The following is a 17,714-nucleotide window of genomic DNA, read 5'->3' on the forward strand; positions in this document are numbered from 1 at the left end:
TCCTCTTCTCTAAATTAAGCAGTTTGGATGATATCATCTCTCAATTCTACTAGTACACACTTATTCTGAAGCTCGTGGTATACACTCATTAAAATCTAGCACGCTGAACTGTATTTCTTCAATAAAATCACACTTAGGTAATTTGGAGGACAATCTATAAGCTGATTACTTGGATTTAACAATAGGATTAAAGCAATACACCACAATTTACACAACTTTTTTGTCCTTTCTGAATTTTTCATCTTCAAACACCCCTAGTGCTTAAACAATTGATTTGGTATGTTTAAGAAATACCAGTTTCTCAACTTGGGTTTGGCTTCTGATATGAAGTTACTCGGAACAACATAAAGTAGATGTGTATCAATCTCAAACATGAAAAATTTCCATTCAGCCCACGTAGGTTAATCGAATGTTTCTTTAATGAAATTATCATTATTTAACGTTATCTAATAAAAAGTAATTAGCCTGTACAACAAAGGTTGTGAATAGATTCAATATGGAAAACAAAGTTAAATGTTAACTTTGTTAACAAAGTGTTAAAATATCTGTCAAGAACTTCGCCCAACTGGCGGGAAGACGGGAGGAGACATTTTCTCCAGTAGAAAGGCTGAGGGCCAGAGCACGAGAGTGGCTTATAAGTCGAACTCCCTACTCAAACCCAGGCCCTTCCTCTGATGCTTCTCGACGCTTCTGCAACTTGCCGTGTACCTGAGACTATGCTAGACGGAGATTAAATTCGTTCTTGGCCCTTAATGTACTGGAAACACGTTGGTCGGGCCAGGTGTCGAGTTGAGGGACTCAAGTCATGTGGAGTTCCAGGTTTCAGGGCTGGTAAAGGTTTATGGAGCGCCTCGGCAAAGGCGCGGGAACAGAGCATTGGGTTGTACTGCTCTTCGTTAGCAGAACTTTCTCAAGCGGACTTCCAGGAGGCCGACTTTATTTCATGCTTGGTCCCGTCGCAGGAATGAGGATGTTGGCGGAGTCCAGGTGCCTGCAGCTCAAAGGCCCACTGCTAGGGACCCGCATCAGAACCGAGCCCAAGCTGGGATAAGTACGGAGGCGAGGTAATCATTATCTTGTTGGTAGTGAATTTACACTTGGAACGGTTTCACAGCAGTCGTTAGGACCTCCCTAGCTCTAGGCCTTTTCGAACCCAAGGGCTCCAATCGCAGGCAAAGGCTCCCTTACGAACCTGGAAACGCAGTTAAGAAGTAACGCAACCGGACTGCAAGCCCCACAAACCATCGCGGGCCCTCAGCATCCGGGACACCGTCCGCAAGGCTCTCTGGGTATTGTGGTCCGTTCCTTAGGCAGCAACCCTCAGCCGGCGGTAAAATTCCAGTCAAACCTGGGACCACAACTCCCAGCAAGCCTTGCTGCCGCGCGGGGGGTCTTCACGTTCTCGTGGCGCGGCGCAGCCGCACTAGGGCCTCGGCGCGGACCGCGCAGACTGAATAATAAAAGGGGAGCGGCGAAGAGGCAGGAAGACAGGACCATGTCGAAGGGCCCCGGGCCCGGCGGCTCCGCAGCTTCCTCGGCGCCCCCGGCCGCTACCGCTCAGGTGCTGCAGGCACAGCCCGAGAAACCGCAGCACTACACGTACGTAGAGCCCCCCCCGCCGCGCGCGCACGCCTGACGTCAGCGGCCAGCGTGAGTCACGCGCGCAGGGAGAGCGCGAGGCGGCCTCTCCCTCCCCCCTTCCTCCTCCGGCCCGGCCCAGACCGGTTCCAACCTGCTGGGGCCGGTCCCAACTGCCTACAACTGCCACCAACCTTTGGTCGGGCTGAGGGGCGGGAAACCCGGTCTCCGGCGCCGAGTGGGAAAGGCGGGAGCTTGGGATGCGGAGTGCACACCTCGTAGGCCGGGGCCTTTCGAGGCCTAACTGTTCCTCAGGCCGTAAAAACCACAGCCCCAGGCACTTTTCGGGGTGATAAGAGTCCAAGACGCGACCAGGATGAGTTCCTAAGGGGCCAACCTTAGACCCGCTTATGAATGAATGGTTAGCGTGAAGTCCTGTCAGGCGACCCACGTACTAGGAACTAGAGGCCTTTTGTGACCGCAAGCTCCATATGTTGTCCACGGAGGCCACTCTTGCTGGAATTCACTTACAAACCGTTGCCCCAGGCTGCGTGATGGGGTCCGAGTGTTGGCCTCATGCCCAACCCAAATGTGGCCTCAGAGGGAGCCCCAAATGCTGACGCTACAAGTCTAGTGAGATGGAAAACCTCTAACTGAGAATCTGCTTGTATTTTAAGTGGAGGTCCCTGTCTTCTCTTTATTTCCCTTCAGGGTACTTCTAAGCAACTACCTAGAGCTAGATGTTTAGGGAGAAAGTGAGAAAAAGAGGCAGGTCCTCCTGTCGAGTAAAATGTTGGTTTCCATTTTCCCTGATGTTCTTTGAGTACCGGACATCCCCTTGGGCTCCCAAGTCATCTACAAGCCTAGAAGGATCCCCAAATGTACCTCAGTTTTGCTAGAGATTTGGAACCTGGGGGTTGAACAACCCTTAGGGGCACACGATAACGCTGCCTGGTGAACCAAGTGCAAGAAGCATGTGTTGGAGTAGAAATGCCTGAAAGTAGACAGGAAGAGCTCTTGTTTGTCACGGAAGTAAGACCCATTGGGAAACTTCTGGGATTAAGGAACATCGATTTTAAGAAGTGTATTGGTTTCTTTGTTAGATTCTCTGTTATTGGTTGAAATCATTTGGAACTTTTTCTTGACTTCAGTCTGACTCACGTTAACTAACTTTTCTAATGTGGAGATTGCTTTGCTGGTCCTTTCTTGCTGGAGTTCTTTCTGCAACCCGGCCATTGGTTTTGGTGAGATGGTCTTAGAGAACTCAGTGATCAGGTGAAGGGTATGGTCCAACAGCATAGTCTAGATTTGGACATCTGCAAACTTCATCTTATTGGAATTTATTTATAATCTTTGGTTGCTCAGATCGCGTTTTTTTCAGTAAAATATGGATAACATTTTGAGTAATATGAATCTTGGTTTCAGCAACTTGTGTTTCTATGTTGTCATTGAGTATAGTATGGACTCTGTATTAGAAAGGCTTTCTAACCGTTTTGGAATGGAGAGGTGAAACTAATCAACAGCTGTGTAAATGTTAATATGAGTCTTTGTTTTCTTGATGCTAATTGCTTAAAATTTATTTATTTGACTGCGCTGAGTCTTAGTTGGGATATCTGGGATCTAGTTCCCTGACCAGGGATGGAACTCAGGCCCCCTACAGTGAGAGCGTGGAGTATTAGCCGCTGGACCACCAGGGAAATCCCTGATGCTCATTATTAAAATGAGATTTGTTTAAAATGTCTTTCCGCTTCTCGTGGGATAAGTACAGAGTAATCAGTCTTGGCTCTTGAAGTGGCTTAGTAAATGGACAGTAGCAGATGTAAAGCCCAGGTCTGATTGAAGGTTGGAGGTGTTACTGTCTCTTTATTTTATGTTATCTGTTCATGTGTGTCTGTGTGTTCTTACCTCCAGAAATCAGAGGTAGAATTCAATTGGTAGAAAGAGATAGAACTCTTTCTTGATAGATTTATGGGCCTTCAGAAACCTGGACGTTTTGGAAAGCTTCATTCCCTTGTCATGGGGTCTGAGGAGCAGGAAGCATAAAGAGCTGAGTATGGCATCAGTATATTTGTTGGCTCTGAACCCATTTGTTGTCCTTGGGGGCTAGAAGACAGGAACATTTTAATTTTGATTGTATTGCTATAAAATTTTGAGCAGCCCCACATTTTTTTTATTCTCCTTCATAGCATGAATTTCTAGAACTTATTCCAATCTAAAGATGATCTTATCTATTGCACTGATAGAATAAAGATACAGATTCCTTTCTTTTTTAATGTTTGTATTTTTTTACCTGTCAATTTTTTTAACCTTTTAAAACTTGCTTATACACAAATGATGTTAATTTCGTGTATTTTTTTTGTACCTGATGTTTTTTGAGATTATGTGACAAGCAGTAATTTTGCAATAATTCAGAAGAGGTTTGCATTAAAATTGAATCCCACTGATCTACAGTCCATGGGGCCACAGAGAGTCCCACACAACTGAGCAACTAAGCACATAGATCATAATGGCAGTATTGGCAAATGCTTCTGAATCCATCAAAAGTAAAAACACCTTCCTGTTGGTCTGCCTCTTGCCCTTTATTCTTATCCCACAGCCAAAGTCCTAGAGTTTGAGCCCTCCTTTTTCTAAACCAAGAGGATTATCATAACATAGTTTGAAAGATAATTATTTTGTTGGGTGTTTTTTTAAGCTCTTGAATAATCTTACTTGAAGAGAAACAAAAAGTAATCCTTTCAGAAAATTGGTGTATTGGGGTACTTGTGCTAGGCCTGAGGAATTCGACGCTTTTAGAAAGTGGTTATATCAGAATTTCCTGTGTTGTACAATTCCATGTGTCTGATTAGCTCTAAGTAAAATGATAATGTGCCTGTATTAGTACTCTTCAATAGAAGAACCACGTGACCTCTTGCTAGGTAGTTTTTCTTTTTTTGACAGAGACTAAGTTTAATGCAGCTTTATTTAGAACAAATCTATCATATTTTAGAAGAGTTTTATGAAAGCAGATTGAGGAATGGGAAATTTTGGAGTAATACAAATTTAGCTAACTTTGGACTTTTTTACTACATAATTATATTGTTAAAAGTGTATAGCTGAAAGATCAACAAAAAAACTTGCCATTTGGGATTTGGCAAGTCCCTGATTTGGAGAATTCCCTGGTAGTCCACTGGGTAGACCTTGGCACTTTCACAGCTGTAGCCTGGGTTCAGTCCCTGGTCAGGGAACTAAGATTCTGCAGCTTAGCCAAAAAAAAAAAAGAATTCAATTTTTGACCTCGTTATTTTGATTCCATAAGCGGATATAAACCTCAAAGATATCTTTTTTGGATTTTTTTAGTTGGCAGTTGATTCTCAGACTTCTTAATGCTCTGTATTAAAGGAAAGTGAAATTCTAGTTTATTAAAGGTTTCTTGGAGCTTTCTGACCTCTGGGTGATCTCCTATAGGAAGATAGAAGATAAATGCTTTAAAAGCCTTATCTAGCCAGTTGTTATTTTAATTGAGGACTGTTTCCTGGGTATCTTTAAACAAGAATAATGTAGCGCTACTTCCATAGATAAACGATTTTGAGGGAAATCTGTTAGTGTATGCATTATGTAAATCTCATGAGCTTAGCTTGATTGCATCTGTGTTTTGGAAAATTCAGGCAATGAACAGTGTTTAAGTCATTATTGCAAATTGCAGTAACATTGTAACACATTACTCTAGAGCACAACTTGTTGCACAGTGGAAGTCACTGGAAGGATTCCTTAGCAGCCTCAGCAGGAATGAGTTAAATAGCCAATAAAGGTTTCTGGATCTTGTTTGCTCATTTATCAAGGAGAGCTAATTCTTGCAGGACAAAATTGAGAGCTCACTGTGGACTTCAGGCAAGCCTACAAAATCCCCATTAATAAGTGTTAAGTGCCCGTGCTAAGGGTAGCCTTAAATTTAGCATCTAGTTGATATTTGCCATCATTTAATGATTAAAGTGAAAATTTCCTTAATGGTTAAGGGTTTTTGTTTTAATCCAGCTATGTTAGATACTAAAGAAGGCTTCCCCACCATCCATATTCATCTGCTTTGACTGGTTTCTCTCAACCTACAAAGACTGTGGCTTATTGGTGAGGGCAGTTGGACAACTCTGAGAGCAACTTAGAGAAATCCATCTTGAGCTCCGTCTCTGGAAATAGCACCCCAGATAAGTAAAGCAAGACACCCTCATGGACCTACTTCCTCCCGCTTTCAACACATCGATGCCTGAAGGTGAGGTCTCCTTCCTGTGTGTCTTAGGAGCCATTAGCTCACTTAGGTAATGAGGATCCTGCAACCGCCTGAGCACCGCTCACCTGCAGGCTTTCCTACCAGACCTTTGCCTAAAGGTTGTTTTTCTCCTTAGGAAAGATGCTAGGTCAGAAGCCTGGTAAAAGTCATTTAATTAGAGGACTGGTCTAGAGATGATTTCCCCAAATGGTGATATTTGCTTAATGATTAAGTTTTTCATTTTGTTTTGTTTTGTTTTTGATCCAGCTGTGCTTGATACTAAAGGAGGTTTTCCCACATACGCATCTTCTGTATTTTGCAGTTAACAACTGTGGACAGTTTTGGCTAATCCTAGTAGAATGTCTTCCCTTCTTTTAACATCTTGGATGAATTTTGGGGCACATTAATGTGTTATGGAAGATGGATGTTGAATGTAAGTTTCTTGTTATTCTTAGCCAATATATGAAAATTACATACAGTTAGCCTGATTGCTAAAAATGTCAAGGATTTGTGATCAGTATCCTTCTGGAAAATGTAGTTTTCTTGTTTTCTTACCATATAGATTCTTTGTAGAGTTACCCCAACCAGCCACCTTAAATACCTGCATGGGCAACAGAGAGATCTGTGGAGAGAGTTTGGGTAAAGTCAGTGCTTATGAACATAGGTATGGGGTTTCTTTGGGGGGATGGGAGTATTCTGGAATCAGACCATGTTGATGGTTATACTAAAAGCCACTGAAGTGTACACTTTAAAATGGTGACTTTTTATGGTGTATAAGTTACTTCTCAATTTTTTTTTTTAAAGGATTGTTAAAATCAGTGTACTAAAAAAAAATTTTTAAAAATCAGTGTGTATGAGTCGCTGCTACTCAGGAGACCTTAGACACATGGCCTGTCAGGGCTTGGTAGTATCATTCAGCATGGGAGAGCCAGTTCAAATAATCACAATTAACTTTTAATTTCTTTATAAAATCCCTCAACTTTAACCCCTTTTTTCTTTGCCAGTGTATAGCATTTGATAACAGTTTCAAGAGCTGATGAGGAAGAGAAGATGAAAAGGAGTCTAGAGACTTAAAAATCTCATAGCGTTTTTTGTGAGGTGACCTTTTTCCTGTTAGTGGCTCAATTTATTTAGGAGACAAAGATATTAAGGCCTGTGATAGTATTGTCATGCCATATCTGAACTTACTGAAATATTCCCTCCCTTTCCTTATTGTTTATATCTTGGTTTGCTTTTTGTGTTCATAAGTTGACTCATTTGTTTCCCATTAGTATTTGAAACATCTTATGGCCACCATGAGTCCTAACAGAATGACTTATTGTGAGAAGCCGATGGGTGTTCCCACCTTCCTATGAAATTTTGGCCTATTCACTAAACTACTGCCATTGAAGAGAGAGAGTTAATGCTTCAGAAGGAAGAGGTTGATAAACCCTTGGTGTAGTGTGTTATGACTTGAAAGTTTTTAAGCAGTGGTTTTTATATCTAAGTTTGTGTTCATTTTGGTTAGAGCATTACTCTTTTTATTTTACTTTTACTGCTAAGAAGTGCCAAGCATCTGGTAGTTCAGGATTTGTGCTAAGTCAAACATAACATAAATTAGACTTCTCTAGTGGTCCAGTGGTTAAGACTCCATGTTTCTAATGAAGTGGGTGTGGATTCAGTCCCTGGTTGGGGAACTAAGATTCCATGTGCCGCATGGTGCAACCAACAAACAAAACAACAAGAAAGCCACATAAATTAGAAGCACACACTTGTATTTTCTTAGTTAAAACCAAATCAGACAGATTTTTACTATTGAACTAAGTACTTTTATAATGAATACACAAGATGAATATTATATACCTAGTAGAGTATGTTGAAGTTAACATTTTTGTTTTTGTTGTTATTTTATGGTATTGTAAGTATGGCCTGTCAAAAACTCCATGACATGTTTTCAACAGCTTCTAGAGAGTCGCTTATACTTATTTATTACTGCTGTTGTTTTTCCTATAGCTCAATGAAGAAAAGCATAGTTAACAGTCCACATGGTGTTTTAAGAGTAGGGACACTAGGCCCAGACTGTCTTGAGTTGCAAGACCAGCTCTTCCACTTACTAGCTATGGGATTTTGGGCAAGTGACTTCCCTCGTGCGTCAGTTTCCTGACGATACTGATAGTACCTGTGCCACGGGTTGTTATGAGGATTCAGTTAGTTAGTGTATATAAAGTGCTTAAAACCATGCCTGGCACTTAGCACAATGAAAGTACTATTCTTACTCAGTATCTGAACAGTGCCCAAGTTATTGCTTTCAGGAGCATTGCTGTCTCCTTCAACAGCCTGAGCCTGTGTTGTCTTCAGAGCATACTCCTCTTTTTTGTATCCATTGGAATTTCACTTCAGTCGCAGTTCTTACAGCCTTCATCAGCCTGGTTATAGCTTACATGATGAATTAGTTCTAAACGGATCTACTCTTTCAGGGATACAGACTTTGTTGTACAGAAAACTGTTAAAAATAACACATCAGTTCAAGCTTTGTACTAAAATGCTCATCAAATTGGAAGCTTTTCAGGCCAGTTGTGTACAAGAAGACTTTGAATCAAAACAAGGTGTTATCTAATTTAGAGAATAAACCAGAATATTCAATGGTCCTCACATATTCTCCAGAATCAATGATACGAGTCACTGATTACATGAACTTGCTTCAGTTTTACCTGTTGCAAGATCCTTAGGCCAAGGAGATAGTTATAGAAAGGGGGAACCAGGGACACCATCTGGTACTGTTCATGATTCTTGTTGATTCTTGGGGCTGGGACAGTTCACAGGTGTCAGCTCTTTCCCAGTGAAGAATGGGCTGAATTCATTTGCGATGAGTGACTCCCTACGTTAAATTTTTGCTTGCTAAAATGCCTGTTGTATACACATACGCATACACAGGACCATGGGTCCCTGTGTATGCATCTGTGTTAGGATCGTTTCACTATATCTCGGAGGTTGCTACCGGCCCTAAGGTCTTTGGCTAAAACTTAGTTATAGAATCAAAGCCTGTCTTAAAGATTTAGACATACACAGAAATTTACTAGATGCTTATTTTGTTTGCCTGAAGAATACTCTTTGAACTTGCTTTTTCTGCCAGAAAGAATGTTCTAAACCAGGATCATGTCAGAAGATAGCATTTTGCCAGAATTTATCAGTGCTTTATCCAGATATTTACCAGTTAAGAATTTTAGCTCTATTTGTTGTTTGGTTTTTTTTTTTTGCTGCTCTGGGTCTTCACTGTGGCTCACAGGCTCAATAGTTGCAGCATGTGGGCCTAGTTTTCCCGTTGGCATGTGGAATCTTAGTTCCCTGACCAGGGATCGAACCTGTGTCCCCTGCTTTGGAAGGTAGATTCTTAATTGCTGGACCACCAGGGAAGTCCCTGGTGCAGTTTTTTAAAAAACCTTTTTTTTGGTGGGGGGTGGCAAATCCTACTGCTGTGGTTATTGTTATAATGTTGTATGGTTTCTGGATTATGTTGGGTGTGAAACAGAATGTGTTTGTAGATCTTTACACACGTTGAGTCTAGAACTGCTAATTTACCTAACATTTTTCAAAAATGAGGAAAGATTTCTTCGCAAATTCTAAGAAATATTTATTGTTACACACACATACGCACACATACAGATAAATAATTTAGGATTCTTAATGTACTGCTTATCTGCTCTTACAATATTCTTGAAATTAAGGATTTTATTCTCAAACTTAAAAAGGAAGAATCTTCGGTAAGCCATTAAGTATGAGCTCTGTGACCAAATTTCTTTATAGGAGTTAATATGGGAGAAAAAAAAGTAGCCAGTAAGGTTAATATGAATATGGACAACAGTAGATTATATTAGTAGTTAAGTGTCATTGGACACTACAGTAACGAGTTTTTTTTGCGGGGGGGTGGGGCTTGTTTGTTTTTCCCTTTGCTAGTTTCAGAATCCTGTCACGTTGTGACTCGGTCTCAACAAGGAATATTTAAGAACAGGTTCGTTTCTTGCATTTTAAGATTTCTTTTTCCACAATAAAGTTTGTATATTGCCTGAAACAGACAAAAGTCAGATTTTATAAGACTAGCTGTAATAAAGATGAGGTGACTTATTAGGGACATGGGTACATCTGTCGTGTTGCCAGATCTCAGTGGCCCCCAAGGGAGGCTTAGGAGCAGTGACCACTGACTGGCTAGGAGAACAGCCAGGCTCCCAGGAGCAGGGCCATGACCTCCAGGCTGCGAGGCGTCCAGGGTGGGCTGCTTCTGTTGGTTCCGTCTGTTGTCTCCTTTTTGGTGGGCTCATAGATTGCTGTTTATTGTGCACATTGGGAGTCCTGAGCCCACCCAGTGTTGCCGCGCCATCTCTTCCTGTTGCTTTTCCAGAGGCCATCATTGTCTTGCCTTTTTGTTCAGATCTGACCATTCTACATATGAATCCACTCAGACTTTACATATCAGAAGCAGGATGACATTTTAGGAGTCATTCGTTTTACAAAAAAGTTTACCACAGTTGACTTTTCACTTAACTATTCTGACTTATTAGCAACATACATCTTTTGTTTAATTTTGGATCAGATAGATTCCCTGTCAAGTTGTCAGTAAAATTGTAGACTTCTTTCCTAAAAAGTTTTCTTTATCTTAAATGTAAAGTTACAGTAAAGAAAAGTTATGATAACCACTAAAATCAACCATTAATACTGGATGTATTTTTCTTTCTGTATATAGTTTAGCTAGTTGTCTGGTTATATTTATATATTTTTTTCTTTCACTTAATGTATCTCTGTTTATCTTTGCACATTCTCAGCAACAACTGCAGAGCAAGCCATCCCACTGGTTGCTTTTCTAGTCTGCTTGTGAGGCTGAAGATGTTAAATTTAGTGTTGAGTGTGAGAAACAAGGCCGTGTAGACATTGTGGGGAAGGTAGCTAGAGAAGTTACTGGTTTCTTAAATCGCCAGGAGAAACATCTAAGTTGCCTCTCAGTGTTCCACTGGGTTAGTGCACAGCTGCTGTGGACCAGGCTTATACCACTGGGGATGCTTTAATGTTTTTGCTTTTTCTCGGACAAACGTGTCTTGAACATCTGCTGCAAGCTGGCTTTGTGCAAGGGCACAGAGATGAGCAAACCCGGTTGTATACAGAGCAGTTGAAATTCTCTATGGTGGGGCCATACCAGCTGTCTTCAAACAGTGTGAAGGAAACACAGAGGAGGGGGTGATTAATACCCTTGGGCAGGGCAGGAAACACTCCTGCAGATCGAGACACAGCCCAGAGGGGATCTGGAGGCAGGAGCAGCATGACCAAAAGCATGGAGATAAAAAGTGAGGGGAGGCTGTGGTGTGTTGTGGATTGCCCACCCCTCAGATAGAGGGTGGCAACCTGGGGCTCTGTGCCAGACCCACCCAGCTGCCTGCATGTGTGTGGCGGTTGAGCCGAGAGCAGGTTTTACATTTTTAATGGTCGAAATAGAATAATATCTTGTGACACATGAAAATTACATGAAATTTAATTTTCAGTATGCATAAATAAAGCTTTATTGGAACCCGCACTCATTGACTTACACATCGTCTATGGTCGCGTTTGAGGTTTAACCACAGAGTTCAGCAGTTCTGATGGAGACCGGGCGGTTGCTCTGCATTCACACATGTGCTGGAAACGGCTCTGAATCGCCGTGTGGTGCACTACAAATCACGGCGACACAGTTACCACTTGACAGTGTTTCTAGCGCCACACTGCTGTATTTATTCTTTATCACAAGTGCCTAACTGTCAGGTCACAATGAGAGGAAGAGAAAAACGGACTTGAAATGCCATGTTTTTAGGGCACAGCGGAGTGGATTTTCTTGTCCCTGAATTAGTCGGCCGAGCTATCTGTAATTAAAAAGCTGTACTGAGAGAGTCCATCAGCATTACCAGACTACACAGTTGTCACAATATTCCCAACTCATAGGGAGGCAACAGTCAGAAAAATTAAAATTTTAAAGAGACTGTTTTGTTACAGCGGAACTTCTCCACAAAAATGAAAATGAGGCTACAACTGAAAATGAGGCCTCATTTGTTAACCAGGCAAGGGAAGCCATACTGATATTGAATTAATTAAATTGCATTTGATTGCAGGAACTGAAGAAATATGTCCAGAGCATTTGTTTAAAAGAGCGTTAGCTGTTCAGCAAGAACAATTTCACAAAACGATGCGGTCAATGGGAGCAACATCAATAGTCAATTAAAAACAAGGCAAATGATTTTGTGTAGTTTTTCTTGGCTCTTGATGAGTCAACAAGCTGTTTAGTTGTTTTATTCATGGAGTCAATGCCATGTTTGAAGTGAGTGAAGAAGTAGTCTCTTTGAATAATCTACTTAAAACAGCTGCAGCTGAGAATATTTTCAAAAAAGACAAGAAAATACTAATTCAGTACCACCTGAAGTATAATCTGTTACTATCTGTCACAACAAATGATGGTAGGAATATGTGCAGAGCAGAAAATGATTTAATCTGTCATGAGCTATTGAAATGCTAGGATCAGTGATGAACTTCACTCCCTCTTGTGGGATTTAACCATCCTCAGTTCCATTAATTTTTATCAGAAATAAAGGCTGAATATTCTGACATGCCCTACTACACAACCATTTGATAGCTTAGCAGTGGTAAAATTCTCTTGTAGTTTTTTGAATTGAGGACCGAGATTGAAATTTTTCTGAAAGAACAACCATTTTCAGCCACTATTACTGAACGCTGAATGGCTTTGGAAATTAGCTTTTGCTGCAGACTTGATGATTTTTCTTAATTCATTCTAAAATTACAAGGAAAAACATCACTTATATGCAAACTTTATATTGAAACGCTGGGCTGGAGGAAGCACAAGCTGGAATCAAGATTGCCAGGAGAAATATCAATAACCTCAGATATGCACACGACACCACCCTTATGGCAGAAAGTGAAGAAGAACTAAAAAGTCTCTTGATGAAAGTGAAAGAGGAGAATGAAAAAGTTGGTTTAAAGCTCAACATTCAGAAAACTAAGATCATGGCATCTGGTCCCATCACTTCATGGGAAATAGATGGGGAGACAGTGGAAACAGTGTCAGACTTTATTTTTGGGGGCCCCAAAATCACTGCAGATGGTGATTGCAGCCATGAAATTAAAAGACACTTACTCAAAAATAAAAAAAAGACGCTTACTCCTTGGAAGGAAAGTTATGACCAACCTAGACAACATATTAAAAAGCAGAGACATTACTTTGCCAACAAAGGTCCGTTTGGTCAAGGCTATGGTTTTTCCAGTGGTCATGTATGGATGTGAGAGTTGGACTGTGAAGAAAGCTGAGCACCGAAAAAATTGATGCTTTTGAACTATGGTGTTGGAGAAGACTCTTGAGAGTCCCTTGGACTGCAAGGAGATCCAACCAGTCCATCCTAAAGGAGATCAGTCCTGGGTGTTCATTGGAAGGACTGATGCTGAAGCTGAAACTCCAATACTTTGGCCACCTCATGCGAAGAGTTGACTCATTGGAAAAGACCCTGATGCTGGGAGGGATTGGGGGCAGGAGGAGAAGGGGATGACAGAGGATGAGATGGCTGGATGGCATCACCAACTCGATGGGGCATGAGTTTGAGTAAACTCCGGGAGTTTGTGATGGACAGGGAGGCCTGGTGTGCTGCGATTTATGGGGTTGCAGAGTCGGACACGACTGAGCGACTGAACTCAACTGAAAGTTATTTTGACAACTAATATTTGAATCATAAGTCAAGCTGCCTTATACACTTTCTCTGCTGCTAAAAGTTAAAGGTGAGACCTCTATTCCAGCACAGATTTACCATGGATATAATTTCTGAACACAAATTACAGTTTGAGCAGTGACTTTGCATCTCTATAGGAATACAAAGGAAATTTCCATATTTCAAAATATTTGCAAATAAGGAGTTTATACGAAACCTTCAGATGAAAGTGATGAAGAGAAAAGTATTAAGACACTAATACAATTCTATAAATGTCTTCCAAAAGTAATATATGCTCAGTTAAAGTCGTGCTTGTGGAATGATAACAGCACTTGGCAGGACCTATCTATGTGAACAGACATTTCCAAAAGTGAAATCAGTCAAATCCTGTTACAGAGTCAGTATTAACAGATGAACATTTGTAACCAAGTTTTGATGCAGGGGACCCCCAACTTTGCAAACGTTATACTTGCCCCCCAAGCCTGTTCTTATTAGTAGACCTGTATTACCAAAAATTGTGGCCAGTTATTTATCTTCAACAATAAAAATGTGTGAGATTTTGTTTTTTCTCTTGTTACGTAAGTACCTACATAATATCCTCAGTCTAAACTACTTATTGTATGGTCCTTGGCAGAAAAGCTTGCTGACCCTGCTGTGGAGGTCAACCTGCTGGTGGGGGAGTGGGTCCCTGACTGCAGGGGCAGCAGAGTGAGGCCATGCCAGATGCTCTTCTTAGAGCAGTGGGGAGCTAGATATGAGACGCTAGCTGCTTCTTGCCTGTTGCCTCCAAATTTACATAGTTTTTCTAACAGTCATCTCTAGTACTTTTCTGTTTATCTAGATTCTCCTCACACTCCTCCCCCAGAAGAGTGAAAAACCTAAATGGATAAAGCTATTAAATGAGACAGCTTGGAATAGGATTAGTTGGAATTCCCTGGCAGTCCAATGGTTAGTACTCTGCTTCAAAGCACTGCCAAGGGTGCGGGTTTCATCCCTGGTCCTTGGAGCTAAGATCCCGCAAACTACACTGTGGGACCAAAAACAATAAATAAAAAGTTTAGCTGGAAATTGAGCTAGTAGCAGTTAGCACTTCTTTTCACACCTACTTAAGAGTGATGTAATTTACTGAATTTATTGTTAATCCCTTATGCGTTATCACTGTTGGGTTAATGGGTCAAGTGAGTGAATTTAGATATCACGTAGGCAGATTTTTGTCATTTTTTTTAGAACTTTGGAAAATAAAATAATCCAGTAAATATTAAAAGTATTATTTGATTTTTTTTTTTTTTTTAGTTCTACCACTTTATTGCTACCAACCCATCTCCTCCACCCTTGTGCACACATGCTCAGTCATGTAATCCCATGGACTGCAGCCCTCCAGGCTCCTCTGTCCATGAACTTTTCCAGGCAAGAATACTGGAGTGGGTTGCCATTTCCTTCTCCATTATTTGATTTTTTTTAAAAAAGATATTTACATGTATTTGATTTTAAAAGTTTTTAGGGAAAAGTATTAGTTTTATAAAGCAGTTTAGTACCTTGATACCTATGATTATATTTGTGTAAAAATACTGGGAGAAAATTTACCAGAAGTCTAGCATTATTTGTGGTAGAACTTAGGATAATTTTGCCCTTTTTTACATTTAAAATTTTTTTGTAAGTGGGCATGTTACTTTCACAATGATCTTTTACTTTTGTAAGTAAACCATTTAGAGGATAGTTAATACGATATCCCAAAAAGGAATGAGCGATGGCTTTGATCAAAAGTCAGGCCCCGGTAGGACACACGTGCAGACACTGCTCCTCAGTTAAGGTGAACCCCTGACCGGCTGCCGTGTCCCTCTAACCTTCCTTGATGCTTCTGCGCGAAGGTATGGCTGTCTCCATCGGCTCTTATTTACTCAGGGCCCGGGTGGTTTCTCAACTCATCCTGGCCACAGTGGGTCACCGGGGCCTTAGAGTTTGCAGCTAGTCTGTGTTCATTGACGTTTATCCTTGAGTGGGGTGCTCCCAGGAGGTGGTGGGGGAAGAATTGAACTCTGCGGCCCTGTGCGTCCTTCAGATCTTGGAGTGAGGCCAGGGTGGCTGGTGAGTCTTCTCTCCTAACGGAGGATTCCAGGACAACTTGATTTTCCTGAGAGCTGGTTGAATTGAAGAGAAACCTTTATAAAATAGAAAGATGGGTTGGAGCTTAAAGAAGAAAATTGTGCATTTCTTCTGAAAATTTGTTGCATTTCAATCCATGAAAGAGTGATTTCTGAGTGGGTTTCTCTTTGCTGTTTGGGCACTGCATTGCTGGTTAGCACAAGGTTGGAGGGGAGTCGGGAAGTTCTCATTAAACAGTTTGGTTCCCAGGTGGTGGATGGTAGAGTTCTGTTAGCAGAAGGTTAGAAATTTTTCTCATTAATTATTGTTTCTTGACAGTGGGTACTCTGCTTGCCTGGATTTGGTCATTTGACCCCTTTTCTCACAAGAGGCATTTATACAGGACAGTCTGCCCTATTCCCTGAGTTAGAAATTTCCTGCACTGTGGTCCTTTTCACAGGGAAATAAATAGTTCAGGCTTCCAGCTCTCAATGTCTGCCTGCTGGAGGCATCATAAAACTCTTGGTATTGCTTTGTGGACTTTGCCCGTTGTACGACTTTATTTCTTGTTGTAGTCATTCAACAAACTTTGTTACTGTGGTGGGTTCTTACATGCTTGCTATCAAGGACTTTATAATCTAGTAACAGAGGAAAATGTACACATTAATATGCAGTGCGGATAAGGGCTGTAAGAAATGTCTAGAGAAAGTGCCATAAAAACTTAGAGATGATAACTTAATTGGGGACAAGGGCAGGAGGGGGAGGGTAGGTAGATGTGAAGGAAAACTTCATGGAGGTGATGGCATCAGAAGGTTCATTACCTTTGAATTCAGCCTTAAAAGATTTTTCCAGGTGAGGGGGGGGATAGGTGCAAAGGCAGGGGAGCTAAAGATCTCTTTGCAAGATACCAAGGACTCCAGAGTTACTGGAATCAAGAGAAATGAAGCTGGGCCAGAGGTGTAGGACTTGAAATGCCAGGCCAAATAGTTGGTCTTTATCAGTGGCTACTGGTAGAAGCTAAAGGCTTTTAAGAAAGTAAGAATTCTGTTTGGGCTCTGGGAGGAATGATGAGTGCAGTGCAGCATCCACTGGACACGGGAGGCCAGATGCAAGGGGCCTGTTTATTAAAAAGTTTTAAGTGTTTGCCCCACGGCAGTGGGGATGGAGATGAAGAAGCGTCAAATGAGGTAATCTGCTGCCTCCATGTCTTCTCCGAGGCATCCCTGCCAGCTGGGAACCCTTTGGAGCCCCAGCATCTGCACGCAGCACTGTGGACATTGCTGCCCCATGGAAGCAGGCCTGCCAGGACCTCTTTCTCCAAAAGGACAGGCAGTTCTCTGGGCAGCCTCCTTGGGTTTCTACTGAGGCAATGATAGGTGCCATTCTTAGGGTCACTAGATTTAGCAAAGAAAAATACAGGATGCCCAATAGATTGAAATTTCAGATAATGGAAAATTTTTTTAGTACAAGCATGTCCCATAAAGTATTTGATGTATCAAATGCCAGTGTAACTGGATGTTCTGTAATTAATCTGCCAATCCTGACTGCTTCTCGCTCTTCTCTGGCCCTGAGTTCATCTTCCTCCACCCCCATTCCCCACCTGTTAACCTCCCGAATGGGTCTTCTGTGGGCTGGACGTCAAGTGGAGTATGTGCTGCCCGGGAGAGCTCAGTCTGGCCGTTGAGGGGTTAATGGCCCAGCTCAGCGCCAGGTTTGGTCTATGTGGACAGCACGCGGGGCAGAGTTCTGTCTAATCAGACAGGGAGCCAGGGAGACACACCTGTGTCCCAGTGCCAGAGAGGGTGAGCGAAGCCCTAGGGAGCCTTGCAGGGTTCAGCCAGTGTCTCAGAATATACCTGCAGCCTGGAGGTGCTGTGCCTAAAATTTGGCCCCTCTCACACCTCACCTCCTCATCACTTCCCTTTTGGAGTTCTCCTTCCCTACCTACATTCCACAAAGGCACTTGGAACTCTCCACCTCCACATACCTTTTCTAAGAAGGCTGAGTGCCGAAGAATTGATGCTTTTGAACTGTGGTGTTGAAGAAGACTCTTGAGAGTCCCTTGAACTGCAAGGAGAGCAAACCAGTCAGTGCTAAAGGAAATGAAC

General features: G+C 41.9%; 1 protein-coding gene across 3 annotated transcripts in view; it reads left to right on the top strand.

The window, feature by feature from the left end:
• Window positions 1-1,184: 1,184 nt before the first annotated feature.
• The window catches only part of UNK (unk zinc finger), a 33,242-nt gene continuing 16,712 nt past the window's right edge, over window positions 1,185-17,714 (top strand). For 2 of the 3 annotated variants that reach the window (XM_065910238.1, XM_065910237.1), the window contains exon 1: window positions 1,428-1,599. In XM_065910238.1, coding sequence (XP_065766310.1) covers window positions 1,496-1,599 — 104 coding nt within the window. In that variant the 5' untranslated portion in view covers window positions 1,428-1,495. Of the gene's footprint in view, window positions 1,600-17,714 lie in introns of all 3 variants that reach the window. The other variant, XM_065910239.1, reaches the window with a different exon arrangement.

The sequence above is a fragment of the Muntiacus reevesi genome, chromosome 18, assembly GCF_963930625.1.
Source record: "Muntiacus reevesi chromosome 18, mMunRee1.1, whole genome shotgun sequence".
In the NCBI taxonomy this organism is placed as follows: Eukaryota; Metazoa; Chordata; class Mammalia; order Artiodactyla; family Cervidae; genus Muntiacus; species Muntiacus reevesi.